This window comes from Jaculus jaculus, chromosome 13 (assembly GCF_020740685.1).
Source record: "Jaculus jaculus isolate mJacJac1 chromosome 13, mJacJac1.mat.Y.cur, whole genome shotgun sequence".
In the NCBI taxonomy this organism is placed as follows: Eukaryota; Metazoa; Chordata; class Mammalia; order Rodentia; family Dipodidae; genus Jaculus; species Jaculus jaculus.
The window spans coordinates 38,176,476-38,201,016 of record NC_059114.1 but is presented as its reverse complement, the minus strand read 5'-3'; the positions used below and the strand labels follow the sequence as shown (position 1 = coordinate 38,201,016).

Sequence of the window (24,541 nt, the reverse complement as noted above, 5' to 3'; positions counted from 1 at the left end):
ATGTTGTCTAAGAGTGGCCTTGAATTTACAGTAATCCTATCTCTGCCTCCCAAGTGTTGGGATTAAATGTATGCACCACCATACCTGGCTTGAAGTAACTTTGTAAAAGAGAAGACCACACTTGCTTTATAATATTTACCCAAAATACACATGTGGATTATATCATTTATTGGTTTTTGAACCTTTTTCCTTATAACTTTTCTAAAAAACATTTTATTTTTTCCTTTTGATTTTTTGAAAGGTAGATTTTTTTCTGTAGCCCAGGCAGAAATGGAATTCATGATGTAGTCTCAGACCAGCCTTGAATTTACAGTGTTCCTCCTACCTCAGCCTCCTTAGTGCTGGGATTAAAGGCATGTGTCACCACACCCGGCTTTGAAACACATTTGTTTTTTTTTTTTTTTTAAGAATGATACATGTCCATGGCATTTACTGAGGGCTCAATAAAATGGTCATACAGATGGTTTTCCAGTGACAATTTGGTCATCCTTGCCCGACATGGGGGATTGCTTATTTTCCAGAAAGGTTCAATGTCTCCTCCATCCATTTCTTAAACACTTTAAGATACATAGTGCACATTTTTCAAATATAATCAGAGCTTTGAAACACATTTTTGAAGGTATGAAAACGTATTAGAACACTATTAGAAATTTTATAAATTTTCAGACATACTCAGTATTGAGTACTTCCAAATCTAAGCATAAATCTTTAGGCTGTTTTCTGTTAGCAGTTCCATAGAACCTTAGGGAGATAAAGTAAACATTAAACCAGTTATGGCACAAATTTTGAAGTTTTTTTTTGAAAAGATTTTATTTTTCATTATTTATTAGAAGCAGAGAAAAGGAGAGAGGGTGTGTGTGAGAATGGGCACGAACAAACTCCAGACACAGGCGCCACCATATGCATCTTACTTATGTCGCACTTGGAGACTCGAACTGGGGTCCTTAGGCTTCACAGGCATGTGCCTTAGCCATTAAGCCATCTCTTCAGGCCCCCATAGCACATTTTTAAAAATAAGAAGTCTAATTATGTCAGTTGCAAATGGGGATTTACTCATCATCATCCTGGGGCTGGGACCCGGAGAATACCTGAGCCTGCAACTCTCCTGGCTGTGCAAGACAGGGAAGCCAAAAAAATCAGAATCATCAGGGATATTCCCATGGGTGAGCTTTGGGCCTGTGAACAACCGAGGCCCTGGCACCCATCCACTGAAGAGGGAGGTGTAGAAAGGACAAAGCAGCATCCATAGTGGCAGCTTGAGCTCCAATGAGATGCCAATAGGAGCACAATTTAGCCCTGTACATCTTTGAATGTCCACCTGGGATCAGCCCTAGTGTTTTAACATTTCCTGATCGACATCCCAGCCACTGGGAGCACTGTGAGACAGCATCAGGCCCCAGTGACATCTGCACTGCAGCCTGGCTCCTCCTTCCAGTCCCCCACAGTCAGTTTGTACAGAGCAGAGGAGCAAAATGAACTTTGAAATAGATACAACATTTTGCTTAGAGCCAAAAGCTATGGAAGAACAAAGGCTGGAATTCTTCGCACTAACCTAGAGCCAGAATGGTTTCAATAAGAGAACCCTCTCAGATCTGGCAAGGCATCTCATCCATACTAAGCTCAGAGGCCTTGGTATAAACCCACAACCATACTTTCATTTTCATCTTGGTTTATCTTTTTCTTCATTGTTCATCCTTTTCAGTGTCAAGTTGTGGAATAGTGGAACTCCCCAGTAGCCCAAACAGTGTTGCCCTTCCCCCTTTATATGGCATTGGGATTGTCCGTTCCCAGGCCTACCTAGCCTGCCCCTCATTCTCTCTAACTGGAGAGTATGTTTGGAGTCAGGTATGTGTGTGGAGTAGGTGGGCGGAGGTGGTGAGGGGGACTCTGGCCTTGAAGCTTCTGGCCTGGTTGGTTCTAGCTGATCTGTGTTTTTTCTTTCTTTTTTTTTTCTCATAGCCCAGGGAAAAATTTGAATATCTCTCATGGCTCCAGTACAGCTCCCCCAGCTTACTGCTTTACAACTTTGTTTTTAAGAGTAGGAGGCTTTCAGGGCTGGAGAGATAGCTTATTGGTTAAGGCATTTGCCTGCAAAGCCTAAGGACCCAGGTTCAATTCCCCAGAACCCACATTAGCCAGATGCATGCACAAGGTGGTACATGAATCTGGAGTTCATTTGTAGTGGGTAGAGGTCCTGGTCTACCCATTCTCTTTTTCTCTCTGTCTTTCTCCCCCTTCTCTCTCTCTCTCTCTCTCTCTCTCTAATAAATAACTAAATACAATATTGGGAAAAAAAAGAATAGTAGACTCTTATATTTTCTCTGTCTATAATATTAGTTACATTCAGAGTTTCCTCTGGGGGCCATTTAACATTAAAAGCTGGCCATCGTAGAGGATTATTACCTTTCCTAGTGTCATCTCAGTATCATAATCCCCTGAATGTTCCATCTTAAAGTTAGTGAATGTACAATCCAAAACAGTGGGCTTTCTGACAAATCCACCCATTATGTTCCACTCTGTGCCAGTGTTGCAAGCAGAGACAAGACCTTCTGAGCAGGAACTGCACAGGACAAAACTCACTTCTGCCTAGCCATTCCTTTGCAGGAAATTAGGTGTCTCTTATCATTGGTGGGACTATATAAACCCCAACATCAAGTCCCGTCAAAGGAGGGCTGGCATATGCCTTTATGAGGATCATCACAGAACTGGAAGGGCCCAGTCAGATTCCATAGCCATTCAGTCATGGAGCCACAGTCACACCATAGTCACAGTCATTCACAACACTCCATACAGGTACCTCCCACTGAGGCCCTAATTAAGCAGTCAGAATGACTGCAGGGAGGTGATCAAACGTTCTCATCTATCAACTTGATGATCTGGCTAATTGAGCACCCTGGGTGGTTTACCAGATTTTTGGAATGCCAGGTTTGTCTACTCTCCTCATCAGGTCCATTGTGCAGAACATGTGGCAGAGGCCATAGCCCACAGAGGCTGGATCCCCAAAAAGGCTAGGTGGTGCCTCACAGCCATCCTTGGACTGTTTCTGGATGCAGCCGAGTCCTGCAGTGATTGTGGCTCATAGTGCCAGCCTTGTCTGAGCACAGGTTACAATTGGGTTTCTCAGCCAAATGCACCAAAAATGTTATGGGAAACAGTCACACAGAGGTAGCACCAGAGATAGAGTGGAGAATGAGAAAAAGAAGCAGATAGAGAATGGGCATATCATGGCCTCCTGCTGCTGCAAACGAACTCCTGATGCATGTGCTGCATTGTGCATTTGGCTTACATGGGGAATAAAACCTGGGTCCTTTGGCTTTGCAGGTAAGCACCTTAACCACTAAGTCATCTCTCCAGCCCATAAATGACATTTAAATTTTTTTATTTACTTATGAGAGAGAGAATGAATATGAATATGGGCGTGCCAGAACCTCCATCATCTGCAAGTGAACTCCAGATGCATGCACCACCTTGTACATCTGGTTTACGTGGGTTCTGGGGAATTTGAACTGAGGTCCTTTGGATTTGCAGGCAGGTACCTTAACCATTAAGACATCTGTCCAGCCCCTTAATAGACATTTTTTGACATGGGGTCTCACTCTAGCCCCAGTCTAGCTTCTAGCTCAGCCTCCATTCTGCTGGGACTAATCGGTGTATGCCATCACACCTGTCTTTGCCTTTTGTTTTAATAGTACAACCCCCCCCCCCCCCCCCCCCGCGTAGTAGAGTCTCACTGTAGCCCAGGCTGACCTGAAACTCACTCTGAAGTCTTAGGCTGTCCTTGAACTCAGGACAACCCTTCTATCTCTGCCTCTCAAGTGCTGGGATTAAAGGTGTTTGCCATGATGCACGGCTATTGACAACTTTCATATGTGTACATAATGTATTTTGACATGTTCTTTTTTTCAAATTTTTTTATTAACAACCTCCATGATTATAAAAAAATCCCATGATAATACCCTCCTTACCCCCACTTTCCCCTTTGAAACTCCATTCTACATCATATCCTCTCCCCATCTCAATCAATTTCTCTCTTTTTTTTTTTTAATTATTTATTTATTTGAGAGCGACAGACACAGAGAGAAAAGACAGGTAGAGGGAGAGAGAGAGGGAATGGGCACGCCAGGGCTTCCAGCCTCTGCAAACAAACTCCAGACGCGTGCGCCCCCTTGTGCATCTGGCTAACGTGGGACCTGGGGAACCGAGCCTCGAACCGGGGTCCTTAGGCTTCACAGGCAAGCGCTTAACCGCTAAGCCATCTCTCCAGCCCTCAATTTCTCTTTTATTTTGATGTATTTTGACATGTTCTTTTAAAACTTTATTTTTATTTTATTTTATTTTTTGGTTTTTCGAGTTAGGGTCTCACTCTGGTCCAGGCTGACCTGGAATTAACTCTGTAGTCTCAGGGTGGCCTTGAACTCACGGCAATCCTCCTACCTCTGCCTCCCGAGTGCTGGGATTAAAGGCGTGCGCCACCACACCCGGCAAAACTTTATATTTTTGAGTGAGACTTTACCTTGAAAAATCTATACACACACACACACACACACACACACACACACACACACACATTTTTTCTTTTTTCTTTCCTAGATGCTGGTTATTCAACCAGCAAGGCAAGCGCACCACCACTGAGAAATTCCTGTTTTTTAATGTTCTGTTTCTTAGAGCAGGACCATTGAAAATAACTTAAATTTAGTTTTAACAAAACTACACATATTTAAAAATATTTTACTAATTATTGATTTGTGTGTGTGTGTGTATGAGAGAGAGAGACACAGACAGACAGACAGAGGCAGAGAATGGGCACTCCAGGGCCTGTAGGCACTGCAAACGTGAACTCCAGGCACATATGCCACCTTGTGTATCTGGCTTATGTGGATACTGGGGAATCAAACCTGGGTTATTAGACTTCCCAGACAAGTGCTTTAATTGATAAGCCATCTCTCCAGCCCAAAACTACAAATATATATATATATATTTTCGAGGTAAGGTCTCACTCAGGCCCAAGCTGACCTGGAACTTAGTATGTAGTTTCAGGGTGGCCTTGACTCATGGCAATCCTCCTACCTCTGCCTCCCAAGTGCTGGGATTAAAGGCCACCACGCCTGGCTGACAAGTATTTTAATATTTATATTTTTAGTGACTTCATCTGGTTCTCATATTCCATTCATTTGAAAAAGTTTCATAGTACTGCAAGACACTGAGTTAAATAAAACAGCTTCCTATCATGCCAATAGAGATTTTCTTTTTTTTTTTTTTTAAGGTGTGTGCGCCAAGTGGAGTACAGTGGCTCACGTCCTTTTACATTTCAATTTATTTATTTTATTTGCAAGTAGAGACAAAGAATGGGTACACCAGGGCCTCTAGTCACCACGAACTTCAGATGCATGCACCACTTTGTACATCTGGCTTTATGTGGGCACTAGGGAATCAAACCTGGGTCCTTAGGCTTTACAGGCAAGCGCCTTAACCGCTGAACTATCTAGTCCTCAATGTTGATTTTCTTAACTGATTTAAAATACTGTGATAATTTGTGATCAGTACATTTAATCTAACATGGATAAATATACCATGGGATTACTCTTACCTGTTCCCACATATGCCCTTTTCCCTCTTGTATTATTTGATTTGTCAGATTTTGTATCCTTTCAGGGTTTTTTTTTTTTTTTTGAGGTGAGGTTTCACTCTAGCTCAGGCTGACCTGGAACTCACTATGTAGTCGCCTTGAACTCACACCGTGATCCTCTTACATCTGCCTCCCAAGTGCTGGGATTAAAGAATTGTGCCACCACGCCTGGCTCAATTCTTTTTTTTTTTTTAATTTAAAAATTTTTATTAACATTTTCCATGATTATAAAAAAAAATCCCATGGTAATTCCCTCCCTCCCCCCTGACACTTTCCCCTTTGAAATTCCATTTTCCATCATATTACCTCCCCATCACAATCATTGTACTTACATATATACAATATCAACCTATTAAGTACCCTCCTCCCTTCCTTTCTCTTCCCTTTATGTCTCCTTTTTACCTTACTGGCCTCTGCTACTAAGTATTTTCCTTCTCACGCAGAAGCCCAATCATCTGTAGCTAGGATCCACATATGAGAGAGAACATGTGGCACTTGGCTTTCTTGGCCTGGGTTACCTCACTTAGTATAATCCTTTCCAGGTCCATCCATTTTTCTGCAAATTTCGTAACTTCATTTTTCTTTACCGCTGAGTAGAACTCCATTGTATAAATGTGCCACATCTTCATTATCCACTCATCAGTTGAGGGATATTTAGGCTGGTTCCATTTCCCAGCTATTATAAATTGAGCAGCAATAAACATGGTTGAGCATGTACTTCTGAGGAAATGAGATGAGTTCTTTGGATATATGCCTAGGAGTGCTATAGCTGGGTCATATGGTAGATCAATCTCTAGCTGTTTTAGGAACCTCCACACTGTTTTCCACAATGGCTGGACCAGATTGCATTCCCACCAGCAGTGTAGAAGGGTTCCTGTTTTTCCACATCCCCGCCAACATTTATGATCATTTGTTTTCATGATGGTGGCCAATCTGACAGGAGTGAGATGGAATCTCAATGTAGTTTTAATCTGCATTTCCCTGATGACTAGTGACGTAGAACATTTTTTAAGATGCTTATATGCCATTCGTATTTCTTCCTTTGAGAATGCTCTATTTAGCTCCATAGCCCATTTTTTGATTGGCTTGTTTGATTCCTTATTATTTAACTTTTTAGTTCTTTGTATATCCTAGATATTAATCCTCTATCAGATATATAGCTGGCGAAGATTTTTTCCCATTCTGTAGGTTGCCTCTTTGCTTTTTTCACTGTGTCCTTTGCAAAATCTTTGTAATTTCATGAGGTCCCAGTGATTAATCTGTGGTTTTATTGCCTGCTGGCTCAATTCTTTATGAAGTCACATATAAACATTGTTTTAGATCTTTGATATTATAAATGCTCATTCTTTTGTTTTTGTTTGTTTGTTTGTTCTTAAAGTAAGGTTTTGCTCTAGCTGAGGCTGACCTGGGAATCTACTATGCAGTGTTAGGGTAGCTGGAGCTTAAGATGATTCTCCTACCTCTGCCTCCCAAGTGCTGGGATTAAAGTGCATCACCATGCCTGGCAATGTTTATTCTTTTTATAGAAGTTTTGTGTTTCATTGTATGATAACATACTTTACTAGCCTTTTTTTTTAAAATGGAAATTGTTTTTTATTCTAATCTTGCTATAATGTATGCAGCTAATAATTTACATTTGTATCATTTGCAGCATAATTTTGTCATAAGGATTTAAAAAGAAACAAACAACTCCAAAACTGGAATTCTCTTACTTTGCAGTAAAGTTTCTTTGAAATTCCTCTCCAGCAATGAAAGAAAATTTTCTTTAACTTTGTGAATAGTGGTTAATCTTGGGGTTTTTGTTTATATAACACTTATGTGTTGTTTCTCTTTCTTAGAAACTTCAGGTTTTGTGGACAAACTATTTGAGAGTCTTTATACTAAGAACTATCTTCCACCTTTGGAACCAGTTAAGCCTGAGCCAAAACCACTAGTCCAAGAAAAAGAAGAAATTAAAGAAGAGGTAATACAAAATATTTGTTTTAATTGGCTTCTTAAATCATATCACCAGTGTTCTTATTTGGAAAGTGAGATTTTTTTGGGTAGCAGGCCGAGGGAGAGAGAATGGTTATACCAGCGCCTCCTGCTATTATGAGTAAACAGACACCTGGGCCACTTTGTGCGTGTGGCTTTATTTGGATACTGGGAATTTGAACCCTGCCTGTCAGACTTTGCAACCAAGCTCCTTTAACTGCTGAGGCATGTCTCCAGCCCCAGAAGTAATTTTCTTTATTTTGTTTGTTTGTTTGTTTTTTCAAAGAAGTGGTTTGCTGTAGCTGAGGCTGACCTAGAATTCACTATGTAGTCTCAGGGTGGCCTCGAATTCATTGCAGTCCTCCTACCTCTGCCTCCTGAGTGCTGAGACTAAAGGTGTGCGCCACCAGCTAGAAGTAACTTTTCTTTTTTCCAGGTAGGGTCTTGCTCTAGCCCAGGCTGACCTGGGATTCACTGTGTAGTCTCAGGGTAGCCTCAAAGGATGTCACTTAAAAAGAAATTATTCATTTATTTTAAATTTATTATTTTTATTAATTAGTTTTGTACTCAGCGAAAACAGTCAATTTGGTACCACTGTTGGGCTCATCCATGTCCTACCCCGTCCCCCTGGCCTCTCCTTGTTGAGGTATATGGGTCATGCATTTTGGAGCTAGCCCACAGTTATGGGTAGGATAAATGTTTCTGCATATCTCGATCCAACATGTGGCTCTGACATTCTTTCCACCACCTACCTCTTCTGCAAAATGTCCCTGAGCCATGTTGGGTTCATTTTTGGTCTGCTTCATTGTAATCTTTATTTATTTGTTAATTTTTGAGAGAGCGAAAGAGGCAGAGTGAGAGAGAAAGAATGAGCACGCCAGGACTTCCAGCCACTTCAAACAAACTCCATATGCATGTGCCCCTTGTGCATCTTGCTTATGTGGGTACTAGGGAATCAAACCAGGATCCTTTGGCTTTGCAGGCAATCGCTTTATCCACTAAGCCATCTCTCCAGCCTGAAAGGAAATAACTTTTTAATTGCTTTCCTGTGTTGAGAGTTTGGTACAGATTCTTCAATGAAGTTTTTTTCCTTGGGTTAGAGGAGTAGTTGGAAGAATTTCAGATATTCAAGAAATACTTTAATAATAGTGAGAAATGAAGAGAAATCTTATCTAGTGATTTGTAGAAAAAGAAAACTTGGTTGTATCTAGACTTGACTGAAAGTAAAACATTGAGACTTCAGGGGAAATCATTAGGTAAGATGCTTTCATAAAAATGAGTTTCCTCCTATAGATTTGTAAGAATGGTTTACATATAAACATCACTATCAACATTAGGAAGAAATTAAAAACAGGATTAAATAAGTATTTAATTTTTTTGTTCATTTTCATTTATTTATTTGAGAGTGACAGAGAGAGAAAGAGGCATATACATATAGAGAGAGAGAGAATGGGGATGCCAGGGCTTCCAGCTACTGCAAACGAACTCCAGATGCGTGCGCCCCCTTGTGCATCTGGCTAACTTGGGTCCTGGGGAATAGAGCCTCGAACTGGGGTCCTTAGGCTTCACAGGTAAGCGCTTAACCACTAAGCCATCTCTCCAGCCCTAAATAAGTATTTAATTATTTGAACTAAGACAGAAATTTTACAGTGTTCATTTGTAATTCTTTAAGAATGTTTATTATATATTTAGGGTGTATGTTAAAATAGCAGCTCTGTAGCTCCATAGACAAAATGACATAAGGCCTATAATCCCAGAACTTAGGAGGCTGTGATAGAATAACCTTGAGTTCTAGGTCAATCTTGGCTAGAGTAACACCCTACCTATTTTAAAAAAAATGGAATTGGAGAAATGGCTTAGCAATTAAAGGCACTAGCTGGCAAAGCCTATTTCCAATTTCCCATTCAGTCAGGCATTTGTGTTTAGTTGCAGCACACACACAATTAAGTAAATAGGTAAACTAAAAAGAGCAACAAATACCTTTTTTTTTGTGGTTATTTTTATTTATTTGAGAGTGAGAGTGAGAGAGAGAGAGAGAGAGAGGGAGGGAGAGGGAGAGGGAGAGAAAGCGCACGCACGCGAGGTGGGGGGAAATGGGCATGCCATGGCCTCCAGCCACTGCAAGCAAACTCCAGATGCATGCTCCCCCTTGTGCATCTGGCTAACGTGGGTCCTGGGGAATCGAGCCTTGAACCGGGTTTCTTAGGCAAGTTCTTAACCGCTAAGCATCTCTCCAGCCAACAAATACTTTTTATTTGGAAACAATTTTAAACTTAACATCAAAGTCATAGGAGTAGTACTCAGACAGTCATATGACATTTGCCTGGATGAGTTTATTGGAGATTTGCACTATTTGCTCTTTTCATATTTTCACAGCCTTAAATGTTTTTTTTTAAATATTTTATTTTTTATTTTTACTTATTTATTCAAGAGAGGGAGAAAGAGAGAATGGGCACATCAGGGCCTCCACCTTCTGAAAATGAACTCCAGATGCATGTGCCACCTTGTGCATCTGGCTTATGTGGGTCCTGTGGAATCGATCCTGGGTCCTTTGGCTTTCCAGGCAAGCGCTTTAACCATTAACATCCCTCCAGCCCATCTTAAATGTTTTTTTTCAGAGCCATTGGTCATACACATATATCATGGTCCTTCATCTATTAAATACTTGTCTATATTTCATAAGAATATTTTTTAGGGGCTGTGGAGATGGTTCAGTGGTTAAAAGCATTTGCTTGTGAAGTCTACTGGCCCACAGTTCATTTGTGAAGCCAGACACAAAAAGTGATGCATGTATCTGGCATTTCTCATCCATATACACACATGACATGAAAATACATGAATAGATAATTTTTTTTTGTTCTCAACCACTTCATTAAAATTTATCACAACTACATACTTTTCATGAAGTTTGTACACATTGACTATTACAATCTTTACTGCTGTTGTTGATGCTGTTTGTTTGTTATCACCCCTACTGCAAACCAAAGTGTTCAGAGCATGAGCCCACATATGTGGGTCACTGATCTCAGATTCTGAAATAAATTTCTGACTCAGTCGTGTGGGTATTAGTCCCAGCTTTTCCTTAGAATCCTGGAGTAGTCTGGCATGTAGTTCACAGTTTCCCATCCATAGAAAGTTGCTTGCTTTAACACATCAAAAAAAAAAAATGTTGTCTTTGACATGCTCATTGTGCGGAAAAGCACAAATATGCCCTAATATTTCTGTAAGTTCATAGATCTTTAGAGATAGCAGCAATAATGTAGAAAAATACAGCCTTCCTATGTAAGTTCAGGAGTCAGGTTATTAGAAGCAAAAATCAAACATAAAATTGATGAAGCATGCCTGGCATGTTGACGAACACCTTTAATCCCAGCACTCAAGAAGCAGAGGTAGGAGCATCACTTTGATTTTGAGGTTACCTTGAGACTACATAGTGAATTCCTGGTTAGCCTGGGCTAGAGCAAGACTGTACCTTGAAAAACACAAACAACAACAAAGATACATTATTATAGAGCACTTGATAATGTCACCTTGGGGTGAAAAAAAACACTTTTAAATTGTGACTTCTAAAGACCTTCCAGGAGTGACAAGAGGTTGTATCTGGTCAGCATAATGATGTTGTGTTCATGGTCTTTAGAATTAAAGAGAGAGCATCAGGAACTATCCCATGTGGTCTGCATAGTCAGCAACTCAAGGTGAGCATATATGACATGGAAACTGGAGGAGGGAAGGAGAGATGGATTGGTGGTCATTGTCAGTTAGGAGAGCATCAGTATTTTCAAATCTCATGTATATTATTGTATTTCTGGCTTAGAGATGCCCAATTTGCACAGTATAGTGTTCTGCATAAAATCAACTGTGGGAAGTGAATAGAAGTTGCTTTCAATGAAGTGGGCTTTGTACAGAATGGCTAAATGCCATTAGAGGGCTAGGGATTTAACATGTTTGGCAGTAGTTGCTTAGTATGCATGAAACTTGGGATTTAAGTTCCAGGAGTGCCTAAAACTGGATGTGATCACATAGTCAGTATTCCCAGTATTACAGAGACAGGATCAGAAATTTAAGGTCGTCTTTATCTACATATAGAGTTCGAGGCCAGCATGGGACATAAGATACCCTATCTTAAAAAAGCAAGTTCTGAGCCGGGCATGGTGGTGCATGCCTTTAATCCCAGCACTCGGGAGGCAGAGGTAGGAGGATTGCTGAGAGTTCGAGGCCACCCTAAGACTACATAGTGAATTCCAGGTCAGCCTGAGCCAGAGAGAGACCCCACCTCGAAACCCCCCCCCCCAAAAAAAAATCAAGTTATTTTGGTGTGGTGGTCCACACCTTTAATCCCAGCACTCGGGAGGCAGAGGTAGGAGGATCACCATGAGTTCAAGGCCCCCTGAGACTACATAGTGAATTCCAGGTCAGCCTGAGTCTCTAGAGTGAAACCCTACCTTAAAAAATTAAAAACTTAAAAAAAAAAGGCTGGTGGGGTGGGATGGCTTAGTGTTTACGTTGTTTGTCTGCAAAGCCAAAGGACCCAGGTTTGCTTCCCCAGGACTCACTCTAGCCAGATGCATAAGGGGGCACAGGTGTCTGGAGTGTGTCTGCAGTGGCTGGAGGCCCTGGCGTCTCCATTCTCTCTCCCTCTTTCTCTATCAAATAAATAAAAATTATTTTTTAAAAATTATTTTTTGTTTATTTTTATTTATTTATTTGAGAGTGACAGAAAAAGGGGCAGAGAGAGAGAATGGGCGCACCAAGACTTCCAGCCACTGCAAAGGAACTCCAGATGTATGCGCCATCTTGTGCATTTGGCTTATGTGGGTCCTGGGGAATTGAGCCTCAAACCGGGGTCCTTAGGCTTCACAGGCAGTCGCTTAACCGCTAAGCCATCTCTCCAGCCCCAAAATAATTTTTTTTTTTTTTTTTGAGGTAAGGTCTTAACTCTAGCCCAGGCTGACCTGGAATTCACTATAGAGCCTCAGGGTGGCCTCAGACGCACGGCAATCTTCCTACCTCTGCCTCCCAAGTGCTGAGTTTGAAGGTGTGTGCCACCATGCCCAGTTTAAAATTAAAAAAAAAAAAAAAAGGTGTTTGTCTTTCATCCCAGCACACCTTTTTTTTTTTCTCTCTCTCTTTTTTGTTTGCTTTTAGCTAGGGTCTTGCTCTATACTAGGTTGACCTGGAATTCACTATGTATTCTTAGGGGTGCCTTGAACTCACAGCAGGCCTCCTACCTATGCCTCCCAAGTGGTGGGATTAAAGGGGTGTGCCACCATGCCTGGTTTAAATCTGTTTTTTAATATTTTTTTATTTGCAAGCAGAGGGAGACAGAAAGAGAGAATGGGTGGGCCAAAGCCTCTGGCCGCTGCAAATGAACTCCAGATGCATATGCTACATCTTGCATCTGGCTTTTCATTGGTACTAGGGAATGGTACCAGGGTCCTTAGGGGTTTGTAGGCAAGCACCTTTAGCACTGAGCCATCTCTCCATCCCCTCAATAACAAATTCTTATTTAGGATAAAACCATTATCAATTTTAGTGTATTTAATATCTATACTATCGTTGAATTAACTGTCTGTTCTCATTATATCAGTTCACTCAACAATGTCCCTTACTTATAGCATGTTCTTTCTGTAGTGTAGGATTCAATCTATGGATCATGTATTATTTAGTTGCAATTTCTGATTCACTTGCAAATCATATGCTGACTGAACTAATCTAACATTAAAACAAAATTTGATGCTTTTTAATATTTTTAAGATAAATTTTTATTTATTTATTTGCAAGGAGAGAGAGAGGGAGAGAGAGAGAGGTGTGTGACAGGCAGAGAGAATAGGCATACTAGGGCTTCCAGTCACTGCAGACAAACAGCAGATAGAATGTGCCACTTTGTGCATTTGGCTTTAGGTGGGTATGGGGGAATTGAACTCTAGTTGGGGGAATTAAAATTGGATCATTAGGCTTTATTAAGCAAGTGCTTTAATTGTGGCGCCATCTCTCCAGCCCTAATAAATTTTTGGGAAAAACGTATTTATTTATTTACAAGCAGAGAGAAAGAATGAGAATGGGAGTGGGCACACCAGGACCTTTAGGTACTGCAAAGGAACTCCAGGTGCATATGCATGAGAAGGTTTTTTTTTTCAAGGTAGCTATGTAGTCTCAGGGTGGCCTTGAACTCGCAATCCTCCTACCTCTGCCTCCTGAGTGCTGGGATTAAAGGCTATGCCTATCTGGCTCCCCCCCCCCCCCAAATTTGTTTATTTAGAGTTGCAAGCAGGGAGGGGAGAGAATAAGTATGCCAGGGTTTCTAGTCACTGCTAACAAACTGGATGCATCCACCATTTTATGTGTCTAGATTTACATGGATACTGGGGAATCTAACCCAGACCAGTAGGCTTTGCAAATAAGCTTCTTTAACTGCTCCCTAGCATTGTATTCTTTTGATTTTCTCGAAGTAGGGTCACATGAATCCCAGGCTAATCTCACTGTAGCTTGGAGCTGACCTTGACCCCCTGATCATTTGACATGTACCTCTTCAAGGGCTGGGATTACAGGTGTGCCTGGCTCATAAAGTCTTTTTAAAAATTGGTGTGTGGGGGGGCTGAGGGGCTGGATATATATATGGCTTAGTGGTTAAGGCACTTGCCTGCAAAGCCTAAGGACCCATGTTTGACTCTCCACATCCCACGTAAGCCAGACTCAAAAAGGTGAGATAAGCACAAGGTCACACATGCCCACTAGGTGGCACAACATAGGTTAGGGTCTTGCTTTTTTGAGGTAGGGTCTCACTCTAGCCCAGGCTGACCTGGAATTCACTATGTAGTTTCAAGCTGGCCTTGAATTCACGGCGATCATCCTACTTCTGCCTCCCGAGGGCTGGGATTAAAGGCGTGCGCCACCACGCCCGGCTAAGCTTTGTATGTTTTTTAAAAATAATTTTTATTTTGTTTGAGAGAGAGAATGGGTGCACCAAGGCCTCGAACCACTGCAAATGACCACCAGACATATGTACCACCATGTGCATCTGGCTTATATGGGCCCTGGGAAATCAAACCTGGATCCTTAGGATTTGCAGGCAAGCTCCTTAACTGCTAAGCCATCTCTCCAATCCTCATATGTTTTTTTCAAGTAACAGAAATAGAAGGAACTTTTCTTCTTTCATACTTTATCATGATTTTTCTTTGATACTTCAAATAGTACATAATTTGTTCTTTGGTATGGAATACTTTTTGTGGTGGCGGGATGGGGGAAGGGAGTGGTGGCTGTTTGAAGTAGGGTCTCACTCTAGCCCAAGCTGACTTGGAGTTTACTCTCTAGACTCTGGCTGGCTTTTAACTCACCACGATGGGATATATATATATATATGTTGGTTTTCCAAAAGGGGTCTCACTCTAGTGATCTGGAATTCACTATGTATTCTCAAGGTGGCCTTGCACCTTCAGCAATTCTCCTACTTCTGCCTCCCCAGTGCTGGGATTAAAGGTGTGCGCCACCATACACGGCCTGATATATACCCTGTTTTGTAATCATTATCTTGATAACAAGCAGTTGATTTGAATGTAAAAGAAAATTTGTATTGTTTCAAAAGAACAACTTTAAAAAAATCACTACAGAATTTCATTTGTAGTTTTGTAGTGAATAGTAATTCTGAAAACTGAAGAATGGGTAACAGGAATTTTGGTATAGCGCTGTCTCAATTGACACTGTCTGGACTCCCCTTCCCCTCCAGTTAGGGTCTCATTCTAGCTCATGCTGACCTGGAATTCACTCTTTTGTCTCAGGGAGGCCTTGAACTCAACAGCCATTCTCTTAACCTCATCCTCCCAAGTGCTAGGATTAAAGGCATGTGAAACCAGGCCCAGTGACTTTCTCGTTTTTAAGGTTTTTATATACATAGCTTAATTGTAGTTACAGATATAAATAATAGTTCATGTAACTGCACATAAATATGACAATTTAATATAATCCGGTTAGATGTTTTGGGAGAAAGGGGGTATGGAGCAGCACACAGCTTTTGACTAATTGTCTTAAGAGACAATCTATACTCAGTTGATAATGTTACACTGAGCAAGGTCTGAGTCCAATCTAAGGACTAGCCATCTTAACTTTTTCCTTGAGCCTCAGCTGTATTGTACCATCAGTTGTTTTATAATTAGATTATTGGTCACAGGGGGGAACTAGGCAAGAGAGTTTGGGCCACTGACTTACCTCATCAGGGTGCTAAGAAAACAACAGAAGATTCACATGGCATTCATTTCTCTTTACTAAACTTTATTTTTCCTGAGGGTTTATTTTATTTATTTGTTTTTCAAGGTAGGGTCTTGCTCTAGCCCAGGCAGACCTGGAATTCACAATGCGGTCTCAGGGTGGCCTCATGTTCATGGCAGTCCTTCTACCTTTGCCTCGCAAGTGCTGGGATTAAAGTCATGCACCACCACTCCTGGCTTTTTTTTTTTTTTTTTTTGGGTAAGGAAACTCAGGAATTTGTTTTGTAGTGTTTGTACTATTTAGATATAGCTTACTATATATAGCCAGTGGAGTAATACTTTCTTAGTTTCTTGTAAATTAGAAGAGAAGATGGCTTTTTAGTAAAATCTGATGATTGTATGTATAATATCTGCTGTTGCCATGTGATTGCCTTAGTGTGGCTGTCATTATATGTTGCCTGGGTTTTATTGAAGTGTTTGCTAGTCCATTTCTTGATTTGGGTTTGTCCATTATCTGGGAATCATTAGTTCTTATGAACGTTATTTGTGGTGCTGGAGATTAAGTCCAAGGTCTTCTGAATGCTAAGCAGGCATTCTATATCTAAGCTTCCAGCAGTCTTTAAAGTTTTTTAGGGTCTCCCGCTATATCCAAGCTGCCTCACTCACGATCTTCCTACTTGAGCCTCCCGAGTAATAGGATTATTGGTGTTGGCATTTTATTTTATTTTAGTTTAGTTTAGTTTGTGAGAGGGACTCAGGTAGCCCAGGCTAGTCTTTCCAAGATTTAACTGGCAGGGCTCACAGTTATGGCAGCAAGGGCACCCCTAAACCTCCCTCTATCTTAGCCTCACTTACTTGTCCCTCACGCCTTACTTCCGTGCTCTAGGTCCTCGGGTCCCACATTTCCTGTCACATTTTAATCCTCTCAGGTTTCACAACAGTTACATTGGGCCTTATTTGAAAAAAGAAAATTATTTGAGAGAAAGAAAGAAAGAATGAACATGCCAGGGATCTTGTCACTGCAAATGAACTCCAGATTTGTGTGCCTTTTTGTATGTATGGCTTTATGTTGATGCTAGGGAATTGAACCAGGCCAGCAGGCTGTGCAAGCTAGTACCTTTAACTGCTGAGCCATCTCTCAAGCCTCATTTATTTTTTCCACATAGCAATATTTATTTCCTATTTATTTTTTGAGGCAGGATTTGACTCAGCTGACTTAGAACTTATTCTAGTCACAGGATGGCCTTCAATAAATAGTGATCTTCCTACCTCAGTGCTGGGACTAAAGGTGTGTGCCACCACACTTGGCTTTCTTTTAACTTTTTAAAATTAATTTTATAACTAGCATGATCTTTACTAAGTTCAATAAATTCTGTTTCTTTGTTGTAAAATAAAGATATAAAATTTTTTTTTGTATAACACTAAGCAATTTGCTGGTTATACTTTTCAGGTTGAAAAATGAATTGCTGTATATTGCCGTTTTCTATCTTAATTAAGCCAACATTTGAAAATTAATAGTTTGTATTTTATTCTTTTTAGACAAGGTACAGGGTCTTGCTATGTAGCTTTAGCTGGTCTGGAACTCCCTATGTAGCCTAGGTTGTCTTGATGTCAGAGCAATCCTTCTTCATTCTCCATAGTGTTGTGATTATAGGTATGAACCACTTTTTTGGGAGGGGAGGGAAGATAGGGCTTCCCTGTGTAGCCTATAATGGCTTCACACTTGTAATCCTTCATTCTGCCTTAGTCTCCGTGATGTTGGGATTGTAGGTACTGAGCATATTTTTGACCTTTTTTTCTTTGCCTGGCTCTTTTGGCTGTGATGTGACTTCAGAGTTTCTTTTTATTTGTGGCTTTTTAAGGCAGTGTCTCGTGTATCCTTGAACTCACTGGGTAGCCATTTTCTTGCATTCTTCTACCATGGGCTGGGCTTGCAAGTTTGTACACCATGCCCTGACTTTGATTGTAGCATTTCAGCATATTTATTTGTGCTTCTCTTGTGCTCAAAAATAAACAATAAATAATCAGGTGGCTGTGTTTTGTAATTTATAGAAGAAATGTTGTTATTTTAAATTATTTTTATTTTAATCTCATTTTTAATTAACATTTTCATATAGGCATTTCAGGAGCCAACAGAGGAAGAACGAGATGGTAGAAAAAAGAAATATCCTAGTCCCCAGAAGACTCGTTCAGAATCTAGTGAACGAAGGTTTGTGTTCATCTTTAATTAGAAAGATACTTGTTTGTTGGCCATGTGTGGAGTTAGTAATAGGACTTTTTTTTTTTTTTCTTTTTGAGTTAGGGTCACACTCTAGCCCAGGCTGACCTGGTATTTACTAGGTAGTCTCAGGGTGGCCTTGAACTCCTACCTCTGCCTCCCGAGTGCCTGGATTAAAGGTGTGTGCCACCACGCCTGGCAGGGCTTTATATATATATATATTCCTTCCTCTCTAAACCCATTAAGGAGTTGAGAATATTGTCTTCTTTCCAGTCTGTTTTTTTTTTTTTTTTTTGTTGTTGTTCTTTTGTTTGTTTGTTTTGAGGTAAGGTCTCATTGTGGTCCAGGCTGACCTGGAATTAACTATGTCATCTCAGGGTGTACTTGAACTCACAGCAGTCCTCCTGCCTCTGCCTCTGAGTGCTGGGATAAAAGGCATGTGCCACCCCACCTGGCTTGTTTTTTGTTTTTGTCTTACTTTCTATTCCTTTTTATAAACAGTCATCATTGTGCTTTCCCCAAGAGCTCAGGGGTGGGAGCCGTCTCCTTAGAGAATAATGTGAAATGTTCCATTTGGTGAGGGGTGCTCAGTATTAAAGTTATCCATGTCCTTTATACTACAAATAGTACAATTTATGCAGTTGTTCACCTGTACTCAAAAGGCAGGTTTTGTTTAGAAGAATTTTGTTTTTAGCCTGCTTTTATGCAGTTTCAATTTCTGTCCTCCCCTTTCTACTCGTCACACTTTGGATTCATCTCTTCATTTCTCCCCACCCAGTGAATATTTTTTTCCTTTAAAAAAAAAATAAAGGATTAGAAGAATTATGTGATAGTTTCACAACATTCTTAAAAAGCACAGATGTTATGAGTTTTGGAGATTCAAGGAGACTGTTTTATCCTCTGGATGCATATGGCTTTTATATCTGTTTATTATAGGACACGTGAGAAAAAAAGAGAAGATGGCAAATGGAGAGACTATGACCGGTACTATGAGCGGAATGAACTGTATCGTGAGAAGTATGATTGGAGAAGAGGCAGGAGTAAGAGCCGGAGTAAAAGCCGAGGCCTGAGTCGAAGTAGGAGCCGAAGTAGGGGGCGCAGCAAAGATCGGGATCCAAGTAGGAATGTTGGTGAGTAGAAGAAATGTCTCCCCTAGAAGTTGTGCAGTTCTTTATATCTCTGAAGTACAAGAAATTCCCATAGAAGTAAATACCTTTAATATGTCTGAGCAGTGGAAAAACTGGAATTATCTCAAAAAAAGATACTGATTTTTTTTTCTTTACAAAGACAGAACTCTAATCTTTGTTTGTAGTCAGGGGAGTTTTTAAAAAACCTATTCATAAGTTATAGTATATTCCTAGACTTAAATAATTTTTCATAATTGTTACAGATACCCTTTAATCAAAAAATACACCATTTGAGGGAAAATGTTACTTTCTTTTGCTCTTTATTATTGTGTCCTAAAAGTAAATACTTGCTCTAGGATTGTCTGTTGATTAAATTAAAAAGAAAAAAAAATCACCTGGTGTCCTAAAATATCAGTTTATATGTCAGTGCTTAGAACATATTTGAATTAAGTCAGTGAAGAAACTTTTTCATTCCGTGTTATTAATATTGATAAACATGGTTTTTCACAGGTTATTGATTGGGATGCCACATTGTTGATGTTCTTGCTTTTGGAATATAGCAGTAATGAAAGCAGTTTGAATGTAGAAAGTGTAGTAAGTTTGGCTAATACTCTCTTCTGTTCTGTTCTGTGATAAAATAGGCATAGTTTAAGGATATAAATATGTAATCTCTTTGCTGCTTGTTTTTATTTTGTCTCTAAAGCAGAACACAGGGAAAGATCAAAGTTTAAGAGTGAAAGGAACGACTTGGAGAGTTCCTATGTTCCTGTGTCTGCTGCACCTCCTAACTCTTCAGAGCAGTATTCCTCTGGGGCTCAGTCTATTCCCAGCACTGTTACTGTCATTGCACCTGCTCACCATTCGGAAAACACAACTGAGAGTTGGTCTAATTACTATAACAATCATAGCTCTTCCAATTCTTTTGGTCGAAACCCACCACCAAAGAGGCGATGCAGAGATTATGATGGTAAAATCACCTTCTGTGTATTGTATTTGTGAGTCCCGTATAGTAAATGCTGCATGTATTAGCATACCTTTTCATTAGTGCCTGGTTTTTGTTAAAGGGATTAATAGAAGAGACTCTGGGTATATGCTTATTTACTTGCTTGATTTGTTGATTTGTCTCTGGTCAGAAGAACAGTTAAATTTGTCCCTTCTAAATTTTTGGGAGTCTTTATTTTCTTTGGAGACATCCTTTCATTATGTAACCATAGGGTACAGTGGCATTTCAATACCTGTATGCTCTGTGTAATAATTAGATCAGGATAACTGGTATGCTAATAATATCAAACAATCATTTTTTGTATATTGGGACCATTTATAATCTTCTACCAACTATTTTGAAATAATTGTTGTCAACTATAGTTATTGTACTGTAGAATATTAGGTTATTCCTTCTAGTCACTTGGATATTTCAAATTAAAATTTCATCTTCCAGGTATAATAAGAATGCTCTAATGAAAATAGATCATTGAAATTAAATCATCTAGATCAAAGCTTTAGTCCCCTCTTACTAGCCTTGGCTATATTAAAACTTGCTTAAAATACTTGAGTTTTTGTTGTTGTTGTTTAAATAAGACAGGGTATTGTGTAGCCCAGGCTTGCCTTAAACCTACTAGGTAGCTCAGTCTGGACTCACATTGCAATCCTCCTGCCTCTGCCGTTCAAGTGCTAGGATTATAGATATCACTGTCACACTGTATTCTTACTGTGAAAGCTTAAAAGCAAGTTGGCTACTAATAGCAGCTTGTTGCCGTCTCCCCCCTCCCCCCGCTCCCCAACGTAGGATCTCACTCTAGCACACGCTGACCTGGAATTCACTATGTATTCTCAGGTTGGCTTCGAACCTACAGTGATCTGCCAACCTCTGCCTCCCAAGTTCTGGGATTAAAGGTGTGCGCTACCTCAACTGGCTTTTTTGTTATTTTGAGGTAGGGTTTTGCTCTGGCTCAGGTTGACCTGGAATTCACTATGTAGTCTCGGGGTCTCCTCTAACTCACAGCGATCCTCTTACCTCTGCCTCCCAAGTGCTGGGATTAAAGGCGTGCGTCACCACACCCGGCTCTTTATGGTTTTTTGAGGCAGGGTTTCACTCTAGACCAGGCTTACCTGGAATTCTCAGGTTAACTCACAGTGAGCCTCCTACTTCAGCTGGCATTAAAGGCTTGTGCCACCATGCCTGGCCTGGTTGTTTATTCTTGGCCATTTTTTAACCTCAATACATTGTATTCTCATAATATAGAGAGGAATAAATATACCTGCCTGCATCTCATGGATATATGATGATTACCAGAAAAATGCTAGGGACATCTTCAATTCCTTTGAGAAAATTATCTTACAAATTTAGAGTGCTGAACTTCTGTTCTTTGGATTCTCTAAGTAGATTGTAATAGAAAGTTTGTTTTATTCTTACAGAAAGAGGATTTTGTGTGCTTGGTGACCTTTGTCAGTTTGATCATGGAAATGATCCTCTTGTTGTTGATGAAGTTGCTCTGCCAAGTATGATTCCTTTCCCACCCCCTCCTCCTGGGCTTCCTCCACCACCACCACCTGGAATGTTAATGCCTCCAATGCCAGGCCCAGGCCCAGGACCTGGTCCTGGCCCAGGCCCAGGCCCAGGTCCTGGTCATAGCATGAGACTTCCTGTTCCTCAAGGACACAGTCAGCCTCCGCCTTCGGTTGTGCTTCCCATACCAAGTAAGTACATGTTGGGTTAATCTTTCTTCTTTTGATTATGAATTGTGTTTAGAGGAACCTAATCCTTTTTTCTAACTGAGCTCACGGCTTAATGTATTTAAAAAATAATAGAATTTGAAATATATTCGTATAGTCAAGATGTTCTTTTTGCCATCTGTTGTTACATGGCATTATATGTTATCTGCAGTATAAATTTTGTCTATCAGGCCTAACCTGGACTGACCTGGGGACAAAATCTTGTGAGTTGATAGCATCTTTAGATTTTAGAGAAAGTCCGTGCTAATATTTAATGATTATAGAAACCAGTTGCAGCTTCCTGCTTTTTACATGGATCCTGGGGATCAGATTTGGGTATTTCAGTTTGAATGGCTAGTGCTTTATTCACAGAGCTGTTTCCCCAGCCCCCTTTTCACTTTCGTTTTTACATCAATGTCTCACTGTGTTGCCTTGAACTTTTTTTTTTTTTTTGAAAAAGTATTGTATTTACTTAATTTGAGAAGGGGGGAAGATAGAGAGTGAATATGCCAGGTCTTCTAACCACTGCAAACAAACTCCAGATGCATGCACCACTTTGTGCATCTGGCTTTATGTGGGTACTAGGGAATCAAACTTAGGTCCTTTGGCTTTGCCAGCAAGTACCTTAACCACTGAGACCTCTCTCTAGCCCAAAATTTCTTTCTTTTTTTTGGTTTTTCGAGGTAGGGTCTCACTCTGGCTCAGGCTGACCTGGAATTCACTATGTAGTCTCAGGGTGGCCTCGAACTCTCGGAGATCCTCCTACCTCTGCCTCCCGAGTGCTGGGATTAAAGGCGTGCGCCACCACGCCCAGCCAAAATTTATTTCTTAAATATGGAATCATTAGGCCAGTCGTGGTGGCACACTTCTTTAACCCCAGCACTCGGGAGGCAGAAATAGGAGGATCACCATAAGTTCAAGGCTACCCTGAGACTACATAGTGAATTCCAGGTCAGCCTGGACTAGAGCGAAACCTCACCTTGAAAAAGCAGCAACAAAAAACCTTATGAATCATTGAGTTCACTTCAGGAGAAATCAGAATTCATGAGGTTTATTTAGGGGAAAAGGCTGGAATAGTTCCACACACTTGTGGAAGACCAGATATGGAAGCCTGTACAAATAACCTATGGTAGTGCACACCTTTAATCCCAGCACTAGGAAGGCTGAGGTAAGAGGATTGTTATGAGTTTGAGGCCACCCTGAGACTCCATAGTGAACTCTAGGTTAGCCTGGGATAGAGTGAAACTCTACCTCAAATAATTTTTTAAAAAGTGGGAGGGGGGAGCTGGAGAGAAGACTTAGCAGTTAAGGTGCTTGTCTGTGAAGATTGAGGGTCCAGGTTTGATTCTCCAGTACCCATGTAAGCCATATCACATGGTGGGTGGCACATGCATCTGGAGTTCATTTGCAGTGGCTAGAGGCCCTGGCATGCCCATTCTCTCCCTTTCTCTCTCTGTCTCAAATAAATAGACAATAAAGTAAAATTTAAAAGTATTGAAGAACTCAAAGATCAAAGATAAACCATACCTGTAATCAAAGTTAGACGGTATCCCCAAAACATGACGTAGATAGAAGTCAAGAAGAAAAGTACTGAGGCCAAGATAGTACTTTTACCTTCCCGGCAAGGCTAGGCAGGAGTGACAGATTACATGGGAGGGCCTTGAGCTTTAGAGCTTCCTCCAGCCTTAGCCTCCTGAGCAACAGGAAATATAGACTTGGCTCTTATTGTTTATTTGTTTATTTATTTAGTATTTATTTATTTATTTATTTTTACAGTTCTAGGGATTGAATCCTGGGCCTTATGCATTTTAGGTATGTTTTCTATCACTAAGCTACATCTCCACCTCCATTTTCTTTTTTTGAGAGAGAGAGAATTGGCACATAAGGACCTGTAGCCACTGTAATTGAACACACCACCTTGTGCTTCTGGCTTACATGGGTTCTGGGCAGTTGAACCTGGTCCTTAGGCTTTGCAAGCGAGCACCTTAACTTAGCCATCTCTCCAGCTCTCCACCTGCATTTTTTATTTAAGGGTTTTCTTTTTAAAGATTTTCAAAAAGTTTTATTTGAAAGAGAGAGAGAGAAAGAAAGAGGAAGATAGGTGGAGAACGGGTGTGCCAGGTCCGCTAGCTACTGCAAATGAACTCCAGATGCATGCGCTGCCTTGTGCATCTGGTTTGCGTGGGTTTTAGGGAATTGAACCTAGGTCCTTTGGCTTTGAAGGCAAATGCCTTCACCACTAAGCCATCTCTCCAGCCCTTAAAAATTGTTTTATTTATTTATTTGAGAGAGAGAGAGAATGGGGATGTCATGACCTTCTGCCACTGCTAATGAACTCCAGGTGCATGCGCCACTCTCTGCATCTGGCTTTACATGGGTAACTGGGGAAATGAAGCTGGGCCATCAGGCTTTGTAAGCAAGTGCCTTTAACCACTGAACCATCTCTAGCTCCATCACCTCCATTAAAAAAAAAAAAAAGAAATATTTTATTTAATGACTGGATACAGCTTGGTGGAACAGTGCTTTACAAGCAGATGTGAGTTTGAGGGTTTTTTTTGTTTGTTTGTTTTGTTTTTGTTTTCTTGTTTTTCTAGGTAGGGTCTCACTCTGGCCCAGGTTGACCTGAAATTCACTATGTAGTTTCAGGCTGGTCTTATGGTGATTGATCCTCCTACCTCTGCCA

At 40.6% G+C, this 24,541-nt stretch overlaps 1 protein-coding gene across 4 annotated transcripts in view; it reads left to right on the top strand.

The window, feature by feature from the left end:
- The window catches only part of Rbm27 (RNA binding motif protein 27), a 119,560-nt gene that overhangs the window by 27,555 nt on the left and 67,464 nt on the right, over positions 1-24,541 (top strand). For 2 of the 4 annotated variants that reach the window (XM_045132468.1, XM_045132466.1), the window contains exons 3-7: positions 7,465-7,589; positions 17,919-18,010; positions 18,956-19,149; positions 19,853-20,113; positions 21,562-21,843. In XM_045132468.1, coding sequence (XP_044988403.1) covers positions 7,465-7,589; positions 17,919-18,010; positions 18,956-19,149; positions 19,853-20,113; positions 21,562-21,843 — 954 coding nt within the window. Of the gene's footprint in view, positions 1-7,464; positions 7,590-17,918; positions 18,011-18,955; positions 19,150-19,849; positions 20,114-21,561; positions 21,844-24,541 lie in introns of all 4 variants that reach the window. The other 2 variants (XM_045132467.1, XM_045132465.1) reach the window with 1 other exon arrangement.